At 40.5% G+C, this 11,954-nt stretch overlaps 1 protein-coding gene across 1 annotated transcript; it reads right to left on the bottom strand.

The window, feature by feature from the left end:
- Window positions 1-227: 227 nt before the first annotated feature.
- On the bottom strand, window positions 228-8,475 carry dlk1 (delta like non-canonical Notch ligand 1). Its single transcript, XM_078276669.1, has 5 exons — window positions 8,418-8,475; window positions 8,139-8,202; window positions 7,514-7,644; window positions 6,618-6,759; window positions 228-1,017 (listed from the first exon to the last, which is right to left on the bottom strand). The coding sequence occupies exons 1-5, from the start codon at window positions 8,473-8,475 to the stop codon at window positions 228-230; spliced, it is 1,185 nt and encodes a 394-aa protein (XP_078132795.1).
- Between the last annotated feature and the right edge of the window lie 3,479 nt (window positions 8,476-11,954).

Below are 11,954 nucleotides of genomic sequence, written 5' to 3'. Positions count from 1 at the left end.
GAATGGATAGTTTATAACAGTACAATAAAAATGACATTTACAATCCAGTTTCATGGTTGTCCACTTAGTCCAGTAGACTTTAATTCAAATATATTCCAGTGTAGTCCTGTTTCTCTCACTTTATTAACACAACTGTACAACAGTTATAGTATTTCCTTTGTGCTATTTTTAGACATTCATATTAAAATCCTTCCAGAGGGAAAGGGTAAGAGGCAGAGACGATTGAATCAGATGGAGGTGTAGTGTCTCCCAAAGCTGGTGAGTCTAATCTTCTCCGGCAGGATGATGTTTACTGAGTGCTCCGGCTCCTCCTGGCTCGCGCCGCCAGCTTCTCTTAGCAGGTGTTCCCTTTGCTGTCGAACAAGCTGGCTGTACTTGGCATTGGCCAGCCACGTCTCACAGCGGCCAAAAAACACAATGCCTGTAGTGCCCAGGATGACCATGCAGGTGAGCAGGGCCAGCATGCCAAAGCAGACGAGCTGGCCATGGGTGACGAGGACGCCGGGGGAGTGGACTGTCTCCTTAAGGGTGATCTTGAGCATGTCTCTCTCGGGTGGTCTGAGGAGCTTGTGGAAGGTGTGAGCAGGGAGGGAGTAGTGCTGCGGAGTCAGCGCAAACACTCTGTGGTCCACAGGCCTGGCCCCAACCGGCTTGGATCTGGCTTTCGGTCTGTGCTGCAGGGAACACGTGGGACCTGTAAACCATTTCTGGCAAACGCACCGGAAGGTTCCATCAGGTTGACCAACACACGTGCCCCTGTTGGCGCAGGGTCTGCCGGCGCAGGGCGAGAGGCTAGTGGTGTCATTACAAGTGAAACCAGTGAAGCCAAGTGGACAGACACATGTGAAGGCCAGGCCGTGGTTTGTACAGTTACCACCGTTGAGGCAGGGGTTAGGCTGGCAGCTGTCAACGCTGATCTCACAGAAGTCTCCAGAAAATCCAGGGGGGCATAAACAGGAAGAGTTACCAGCTGAACCATCAGCATCCATACATGTACCTCCGTTCTGACAAGGAAAGCTGGAGGACAGAGCAACACAATAAGAATATACAGCAGGGGAAATTAGGCTCACTATCTAGTGCACAGCTTTAGTGCAGAATATTTTATCCTGTGGTTATACAGCAAAGCAGCCATCCAATTCTATTTTACAGGTAGATTTCACAAAGTGGATGTTAATGGGACGCTTTCTAGTACTAAATCCATAATTTGCGGGGTCCCCCAGGACACTGTCATGGGGTAATTATTTTTTAAATATATATTAATGATTCTACCTGCTTACCTAAAATCTACCTGCTTATGTGCCCTTTTAATCATGCGGATGGTGCTGCATTGATTACATCACATTAAGATTCACAGTTTGTTGCTGTCCTGTGGGAACCATGTATCTCTAAATTTGTTGATTTTTGTAATGTTTCCACAAAACAAAATGAAGGATTAAGTGTCCTAATGGGCTGAGAAAATGTACCTACTACTTTAAATCTATATAACCCATTTCAGAACCCATTAAAATATCTGAAAAATGAATTGTCACAAAGCTGAAAACGGAGCTGCTTTATTAGCTCATGAAAAGCTGACGTTTTGGAGATGCATGGTTCTCACAGGACAGCCAGAAAGAGCCGAGCTGCAGCATATTGCAACGCATGTTAAACATTCCTTTCATTTAGGGGAAACTTCTTCATTTTCTACTCTTTAGGTCTATAAAATGATAGAAAATAGTTAAGAAATGCCCATAAAGACTCAGGGTGATGTAATAAAATTGCACATTTTGTCCGAACAACAGTCCCAAACCCCAAAATATTGTTTATCATGCAACAAAAAACAAACGGCAAGTGACAACTGACTAACTACTAAAAATGTTTGACATTTTAGCTCCAAGATTGACTAATCGATTCAATCAATTGCTGTTGCCTGTTTCAGCTCTCAAACAATACACTCATTAATATTGTGATATTATATATTGTATACATAAACTCAGCAAAAAAAAGAAGCGCCCCTTTTTCAGGACACTATTTTAAAGATACTTTTGTAAAAATAACTTTAGAGATCTTCATTGTAAAGGGTTTAAACAATGTTTTCCATGCTTGTTCAATGAACCATAAACAATTAATGAACATGCACCTGTTGAATGGTCGAAAAGACAATAACCGCTTAAGTGCGGTAGGCAATTAAGGTCACAGTTAAAAGAAAATTAGGAAAGTAAAGACACCTTTCTACTGACTCTGAAAAACAACAAAGAAAAGACGCCCAAGGTCCCTGCTAATCTGCGTGAACGTGTCTTAGGCATGGCAACAACAACCGCAAAAACTGGCCAGTCTGGTGCAGTACACAAGGAGGAGATGCACCGCAGTAATTAATGCAGCTGGTGGCCATACCAGATACTGAGGGCTAAAATTGTTCAGTTTATGTCTTAGTTGTTACATCTTTTAATGTTCATGCACATATTTGCATATGTTAAGTTTGCTTAAAGGTGCTCTAAGCGATGTGACGCGTTTTTTAGGCTACAACATTTTTTGTCACATACAGCAAACATCTCCTCACTATCCGCGAGCTGCCTGTCCCCTGAACACACTGTAAAAAAAACGGCAACAACAACAAACTGCGCAAACCACGACACATAACAGTGTTCTAGCCAATAACCGACAAGATTTGGGGCTGGGGGTTGGGGGGTTAGAACATGGGAGGGGATGGGATGAGGAGGAGGGAGGGGCGAGCTAGCCTCCGTTTTGTTTGACAATACTTAGAACATCAACAAGAAGTGACGTCACCCAACATCGCTTAGAGCACCTTTTAAAATATAAAAGCAGTTGAAAGTGACAGGACGTTTCTGTTTTTGCTGAGTGTATATATAGTCATTTTGCTTAGCCCTAATGAAAAAAAATTGTGTAAGGCTAATTTTCTCCAAATGAGAAATCTGTACCAGTGCAGCATATCTGATCAATGCAGCCATGCTTCACAAACTGTGCACTAATGAAAACCCTGAGAAAAAAACAATCAATATCTCTAATAGTAGCTTAGTGCTTAAGTCCCTAACATTCTGTCTGTGTGAGTCAAAAGAATAATAGCTCTGGCATACTTTTTAGAAATCTCTGGTGTTTTCACAGAAGAACTGATTAATAAAAACCTCACACAGACCTTTTAATGGAGTTGAATTCCCCTGGAATACAAGTGAAACTCCACTCATCTCATTGTGGAAATTATAATAAGGCTCAAATGATTCTTTTTTTTTTTGAGTGGAAGAGGAGAGCTGTCAGTTCACTGACACTTAGCTGTAGGCTATGAATTTTAGGAGCTTCATTCAAGTCAATAACAAGACTGCCTGGCGGAGAACAAACATGGTGGGGTTCAGAGTCTGGAGGGCTGTGTCAGCTAGCTGTGTCCCCAGAGAGTCTTTCATATGTATCTGATGGGTAGGGTTGGGTATCGTTTGGGTTTTTTCCGATATCTGTGCTAAATCAATTATTCTGTATTTTACAATAACTTAAAATGCACCACAAGGCTGACGAGTTTCAAGTAAACGCACCATCTGTGTTTATCCTACAACGGCAGCTGCAGTCAGACTGTTGCGTCCCGGTGTTGGAATCCTCTACAGGGAAATACAGCCACACTTTACACCGCTTAACGTAAGCTGTCAGCATTTTAACCATTGTGTTTAATCCAGCTACTAGCTAACGGTAACGTAGTGTCCCGTGCAGCGATGCTTCTGAAAAAAAAAAAAAAGTCAGGCACCGAAATGAGGAACCGGAATTTTCATTCTTATTTGGTCTTGTTACTACGGTTTACGTCGGAACTGGTGCCCTATTGGCACCGCGTTACGGTACCCAACCCTACTGATGGGTAGGAAAAGAACGGATCAAGCCCGTCTGTAATCCATTAATAAAAGGGCAGGCGATGAGGCTAGACAGAAAGGGATGAGCCATTGTTTTTGTTGTGGATGCTTTGCCTTAAAGCAAAACTTCAAGATGTTTTTTGTTTAGAAATATTACTTGTTTGAGTGCTCTTTACAAATGTTAAATTCAGAGATTCTGTCACATTTTAACTGTGGGCCAATTGCAATATACATTGATGGACGCGACCAATGAAGGTGAGTACTTCAGAGGACCTAAAGGCCCTGCTCAACCTGTCCAAATGAGGGCAAAACTAACAGCGTGTTGACTCATAAAGTCAAACATTCCAGGAATTTGCCCTCCAATTGCTTCAATAGTGGTAAATGTGGCTCACTTGGTAGACTTGCAGTTTCATAATAACATATTTTACATTATGAGTTTCAGTGTTTCAATATAACAGAATGAAAGTAAACTGTAGTTTATACCTTGTTACCATTGTGTGCATTCTGCAGTGTCTTCTTACAGTAATTGGTTCAGTTCATGTGTTATCTTTATCAGCACATTCATTACCACCTGAAGGCAAACTCCTGGTAAATAATAGGAATGTAACAATATGGGAGACTATGGCCTGGGGAGCAGTGAATTGTGGGATGCTGACAGATGCGAAGTACACATCAGTCGTGTCCTGCAAATACTGACAAAAGAATGCTGAATTTCTCTTGACATACTGTATAGAGGAGCTTTTTAAAAATGTGACAGCCTCGTTGAGCACATTTTTAAATTCTGACTTCAAAGGATCCCTGAATTTGGATGCAGCTTTAAGATGCTGCCGAGGTACACACCGCCAGCTACTGCTTACAGGTGTCTGCTTGTTTACAAGGGGAGAACACAATCAACATGGCGGCTGCTGTATTTATGACAGGAGGAAGATGAATGAGAATTTGTGTGTTTGAAAATGCATGTCTGCAGGATTATTTTTTTTTAATGTAAGCTCACTTGAGTCACACTTTGCTTTTATTGTTTGCAATGTTTTGCAATTGCTGACTGAAAGAAAAGGCTGGCCTAAACCTGCAGAAAGCTACAAGTGTCCCTTTAAATGAATGTACCAACATGATGGCAGGGCTGTTGTTCACATTATCTTTAATTTTTACATGAATCAACTTCACTTTCAAATCTTGTCAGTATCCCTACTGTGGTTGATGATCTTAAAACTATCTATAATCGATATTATATAATAACTACAAAGGCACTCGGAGAGCGCAGACCTCTGCCAAAGCATGCCCTATCTCACAATGGTAATGCAGTGTGAATTCTCCCAGTCGGGAAATCATTTTTCCAATTATTCCAACACCACATGAATGCAGCACAAAAGCCCTATCAATGTTAATGAAAGTGAAAAATAATTTGTGTATCCGCCCAGTCATTCAGATCCACTCCAGAATGTATTGTCTCTTTCTTTTGCCCATGCTACACCCTTCCATTAAGTTTAATGACAATCAGGCCAGTGGTTTGTCAGTAATCCAGACAAGAAAAACTAAAGAAACCGGACAAACCGAACCGAAAACATAACCTCCTTGGCAGATGTATCAATAATGTATATCAAATGACAATTTGAAAGGAAACAACGGAGATTATCACCTGGCTGTGCAGCTCTCCTCGGTTTTTACGGATTTTCAACTCATTGTTTAGCTGTTCAGTCTCAACTTCACTGTTTTGGTTCATTGTCATCCCTCTCATGGCATCGTTTTTGTCAGCAGCAGGCAGCTGTTTTCATTGAAAAAGCTCTAAAACCCCACTGTACACTACCTGCTCAGCACCAAATGGCAAACTGACAGAGTTTACAACTAGCTGGTTAACATAATGGTGCATTTAGCAGGTAAAGAGTCAGATAATTCCCTCAAAAGGTGAAAGAGACCAAAAACAGAGCTAACAGGGAGTGAGTATTGGACTTGCATCCTTCAGGTGGCCAGAAACACGACTCCAAACAGTGGTGTAGTCTACGTGATACGCATGTATACGTAGTATACCCACTGAGAAAGCTCTAGGATTTCCATATACCCACTTAAAAATGTGCAATGACGTGACATGCTTTCCATTATAATTATGATATATTTTGAATTGTCATCTGTGTTTTCTTTCTTTGCATAGGCTAAATAAAGGTATTTCCACCGTAAATTTGTGGCCAGAAGAAATCAGTAATTGCATGTTTCATGAATCCCCCCTGCCCTGAGTCGGTGCACCTCTAGTTTCAAGTTGCATCAGGTGCTTGGACCCGAGTTTGTTATCGCTATTTGTTCACTATAAACACCATGTTCTTTGCCTTTTATGCAATGTTGTTGAGCTGCACACCAGAAAAGTCAGTCCTCAGAATAAATTTGACTTTTCCTGTTCAAATGGAGTTTTCCTTCACAAAGTTGGAACCTTGCCAGTTCCCACTAGTTCTCACTAGTGGGGGAACTGTATCAAAGCGAGCGTCAAACACCCTCTTGCCTCTTACAAGTCATAACCAAAGCGGCTACAGTTTGTGCAGTAAGGACAAAAATAACATCCAATATTTTCTCTGCTAACTGCCTGCTAGTAGGACCTACAGTACTTAATCACGAGCCACAGTGTGGGGTGGTTTCGATTGGCTGCCTTGGCATGAATTGATTATTGCTCCCAATGATAAACAAATGGAGATAAGGCTGTAAAGCATTGGATTATTGCTCCTAATGATAAACAAATGGAGATAAGGCTGTAAAGCATTGGAGTATTCGCTTACTAAAAATAGAAACTCAAATAAAAGGTGCTGATACCCGTTTGTGAGACACAGTCCTCTCTTCAGGTGGCAGTTTTCCCCAGTGTAGCTGTGGGGACAGATGCACAGGTATCCCCCCTCTCCTGTCTCTATGCAGGTGGCATTACCAGCACAAGGCCTGGACGAGCACAGGCGAATATCTGTTGTTAAAAAAAAGCATGCTGTTTTTAGATCTTGGTGTTTGGTGCTTCTCTCTGCCTGTTTTTCCTTCCTCTCCTTTGTTTCCACTCTCACTCTCACACTCCCCACCGCAGCATCTTGTCACCAAGAACTAAAATGAGAACATAACCAACCATGTTTCACAGGCAAGCAGCTCATTTGCTTCAAGATATTTACCGTGTGTTGATAAGGAGGTCAAACTGAGCCAGAAGCCAAAAAAATCTTTCTTCTTTTAATCCTCTCCCTTTTTTTCTTCTATTGCTTGAAGGGCAGCAAGTCATTTTTACAGTATGTGATAATGTTCTTTGTAGATACTATAGGAATTATTACTTAAATGCTTGATTTAAATAGGGGTGTCTGAAGTGGAAACTTTTAGATTGCTTTAACATTTAAATTTTTTGCAGCCTCTGTGCATCACTTTTGATGTTTTCCTATCGTGTGTCTTGCTAAGTAGCACAAAAGCAGCAGTTTATAATGCGTATTTACGCAGTTTTTATGTGGCTTCAGCTTTCGTCACTAACCCATAAATTATCTTTTGCCTTTGTCAGATCTTTTCTGCTCTAACATTGCCTGTCTAAAAATACAGTTAACTATATTCTCCAGACACCAGCTTCATTCGGAGGCAACCTGTGTGTCACCAAGGCTCTGTGACTCAACCTATAACCTCTGATATGTCAGCAAGTGTCAGGAGGCAGATAGAGATATGAATGTCAGGGGGAGCTTAATGAAACTCACCTTGGTCACACAGGCTGCCAACCCAGCCCTCCTCGCAGACACACTGCCATGCCTTTTCACATGTGCCGTGCAGACAGCCGGGGAAGGGCATGCACCGGTCACAGTTCTTTCCTTGCCACCCTGGTTTGCACCTGAAAGAGGGAAAATGGGAACAATCCACAACTATAAATATACCACCCACAGAGCTTTGCAGTATTGTCCCCATAATGTCTGCATGCTGTTCTCTTAAAGTGAAATGACAGATTAAAGACATGTTTAATTATGCAGCAATTGGTTACATTCCCTTACTAACAGAGATGGAATATTCATTTTGGCTCAAGAGTAGATACAGTAGCATTTGCTAGAGGAAAAACGTTTTAAACTGGGCATGCTTTGTTACCAGAAGCATAGTTTAGCGCTATCTGTCAGGATAGCAATGCTTTTTACTGTTCAAACAAAGGGCTGATTTGGCAGTTGGCTTAATACAACACAAGTGCCAAACAAATCTAGAAAAAAGATCCAGTTGGCTGGATTGTAATTGCATTTCTCTAAAGGGAGGACCATTTAGCTCCAGCAGTTTATGGAAATAAGGTTGCAAAAGCCCATAGGCTATCCTCTACGCAGGAATCTGGAGTCTTTTTAGTACCTGCATTTCAGTTGCTTCTCACAAAACCCATTTTCTGTGTTGCACCCTGCGCTGCATTCCCAACCTGAGACGGAAAGAAAAGAGCAGCAGCTGTTTGCATCAAAAATCAAAACACACATAAAACATTCAGAGCAATATGCTACAATATTCATCCGTTATACGCCTACTTTAATTCCACCCAAAAAGTAAAACGGTTCAAAATAGAGTTTGTTTTTGACGACTCAAATGTGCATCTCTGTTGTCAATTGTCTCAGTGGACTGATCAAAATCTCAGATTACCTTTGGCGATGCCCGTCACGACCAGAATTAACATTAGGACCACCGCCGTGAGATGCATCGTAATTTCGAGCAATATCCCCTTTTGTCCTGCAAAATATAAAGCGGGTTAAGTTGCAAAAAGAGCTCTCTTTGTGTGAAGAAGCGATGTTTTTCTATTTAAAATATATCACATTACTCAAAAGTTAATTTGTGGTAATAAAATAATAAAACCTAAAATGTAGAATTCATATGGATGCTTAGGCTACCTTTACAAATATTGCACATTTTGTACGGAGCTCATGTAAGTATGGAGTTGACAAAAATGTAGGTTATCATAGTGAAAATCTCACTGCAAATCTTAATATTATTGGAATAATGTGTTATTCTTTTCTTCTAGAATATAATTGACGCACCTGAACCATACGCGTCTGCTCCCAAATCCATTACGCACGAGCAGAAAAAGAGAAAAGCCATTTCATTTCAAAATTAACACATTTTTCATGTCCAACCCCTCTTTAACTTTAATGATATTGTGGCATCCGAAACATTGTCTTACCTATGTCGCACCGGCGCCCTGTTTCCAAGTGGCTTCGCTCATATTTGATTGATTTGATTTTTTTTATCCAAGCGTCGCGCTGTTGAAAGTCACACTACAGGTGCATCAGTGGTCCGACTTGCTGTAGGAAGACCTGGAGGTTTGGACGGGACTGCTGCATCTTGCAGCGTCCCAGTGCAACACGCTCCTCCCACCTTGTGAGGGAGAATGTGTGCACCAGTCTGACCCCCGAGAGAGAAGTGCTGTTGTTGGAGAGTACAATAGGTGCCTGTATTTTATAAATACATTACCTGATGGCTTTGGAAACGTCTTTCAGGGAAGTGAGAAGGTCCCTTTGTTTTGGTCTTAATTATTTTTTTGAAACCCTGTCCAGTCTGTTGGTCTGAGTCTCTGCAGGGGAAGATCGCTCCTTGACTTAAGTAAAAGTAGCAATAGCCTAGCTACTAAAATGTAAAACTGCACCATTTCTCAGTCAAATTTACTTTAATATTAAAAGTAAAATATGCATAATGCATCAGAATTGCCCCTTTCACTGTTACATTTTCATATACATGTATAGTATTGGATTATTATTGATGCAGAAATATGAAATATGCATAGCGTGTAAGCAACATATTACTGTTGTAGTTGGTTAAGGTGGAGTTAATTTTACCTAGGCTACTTAAAATATAGCAATTCATCTTATTTTATAAGATGATTGTATGGTTAGTATTAAATCCCATAGGAAACATTTATTTGAGATAAATGTAGTGGAGTAGAAGAACAGTACGTGAAGAAATGTACTCCCACCACTGATCTCTGCTGACCATCACTGTACCATACTCAAAACCTTTTACGAAAGCATACCCTACTGTACCATACCGTCAAAGACTACTTATTTTATAAAAGTTAACCTACAATGAAGCAATTCAGACACACTCGTCCCCACTATTTTTAAAATGATATTGAATGACCCTTAGACAGTGCCTACCTGTCATACATAATAATGCCCTATTCTATTCTTAGTCCACTTATTGCTGTCCACAACCTCCCTTTCATTCTTCCTAAGGGCAGGGAATGGTATTTTCCTTCCCACAAAGTATATGATTTGTAGTCTAAGGGAACTAATTATGAGTTTCATTTCTCTCAGACATTATTAGGTTGGCAATAAAGATCTCAGAAATGGTGGCTGAGCAACCATCAGGGGAAATCGACCACTTTGCCTTGCTAATCCTCTCCACTGTTTATTTCTTTGAATGTACTAATATACGATTCAACCTGTGTCTTGTACAGAGTTTGGAGGTGTTAGTGAAAGAAAGCCAGGGTGAATATGTTTCCTTGTTGGGTGTATGATAAATGAAAGCACAGATAAACCCTCATAAGTCCAGACATTGCCAGTTTTTAGGCTTTTTTTATTAATTACATTTTTTTTGTCATCTTGAGCAGACGTTTCTTGGTGAAACTGGTGTGAGTTCGGCGTCTAGACAGCGATAGAGGGAGACAGTGAGGATACATATATGAATGCAAATGAGTAAGCAAATCAATGTTTTTTTCAATTGTATGGGGTTAAATAGAGCACAGAGAATCTCCCTTTCTTTCTCCACAAAGAATCAATCTGCATTTGGCAGAGAAAGACCGAAACAAGGACACGAGTTATAAACAGATGTGAGTGGAGAAGAAAAGGATAAGATTTGATATAATCTGTTGAGAGGTCTCCAGTCTCATATCCCCTGCTTCAATTTGGCTTGGTGTGTTCATTTCCAAACCTCCAGAGACGGAGCTCATAGCCAGGCGTGACATTACAGCGGTGATGTGATTCCCTGCCACAGCTATCAACCTGATCCACATCAGTCCTTTTTAATGAAATGTCTGAGTTTTGTATGCGCTTTATTAAACTGAAGGAGTCATCCATTGATTTGTTTTTGTGTGTGTTGTTGCTTTGTGTCAGTAATGACAGTTTGAGGTTAAGTTTGGTTCCCACACAGAGAGAAACTGTACTGTATACATGTGTGTGTATACATGTGTCCATTTGAGCTGAGATGATTAGTTCATTGATTAGTTGATTTACAGGAAATTGTAAGAGTAGTTACTGTAAAAAGTTAAAAAGTAAATTAAAAAGTAAATTCCTAACCTAACAACAGTCTGTAGCCAAGCTAGTTAAAGGACAGTGGTGCTTTGAACCTAATGCTAACATGCTCACCAGGACACTGCTAACGTACTGATGTTTAACAGGTATAATGTTTACCATGTTCACCATCATAGTTTAGTGTATTAGCATGCTACATAATTAGCACTAAACACAAAGAACCCCCGAGGCTTAGGAATTGGACCAATCAAAATTGACCAGATGATGGAGCTTGTTGAAAAGATCATCAAATCATCCTGAAGAGGAACATGAAGTTGTGTACCAAAATTCATGGCAATCCATTTAGTAGTTGTCGAGATATTTCACTTAAAACCACAAATGTGGACTACAGGAAAAATAATGGGATCACCAAAGTAATTATGATAAATTGTCTGGTAACCATGAATGTCTGTACAAAGTTTAATGTCAATCCATCCAGTTAGATATTTCAGTCAGGACCAAAGTGGTGGACCAACAGACCCACATTGCCATTCCTAGAGCCATGCTGCTACTGTAGCATGGCTAAAAATGGAAAAATAAATCTATTTTTGTCTCAAATGTGAATATTTGCTGTTTTTCTTACTCTTCCGTGACAGTAAACTGAATATTGGTTGGACAAAATAAAAAAACAGATCAACAAATTCATGGATTTTGAAAATAATCATAAGTTGCAGCTCTAGTGGCTGTGTGTGGATAATATGTGACTGGTTAAGTTTAAATCACACTGCAGTCAGATCTCATTTCCAGTAATTATGCATCCGCAGGGAATGGGCGTTTCACTCTGATCTCAATAATACAGGAGTGTTATTTCTAATCTCCGTGAAGGTCAGTCCCACACTGAGCAGTTTTCTCCACACAGGAGAAGAAACATTACATGCCACAGAGGCACAGCTAGATC

Source organism: Sander vitreus, chromosome 20 (assembly GCF_031162955.1).
Source record: "Sander vitreus isolate 19-12246 chromosome 20, sanVit1, whole genome shotgun sequence".
Classification (NCBI taxonomy): domain Eukaryota; kingdom Metazoa; phylum Chordata; class Actinopteri; order Perciformes; family Percidae; genus Sander; species Sander vitreus.
This window is presented reverse-complemented; position numbering and strand designations above follow the sequence as displayed.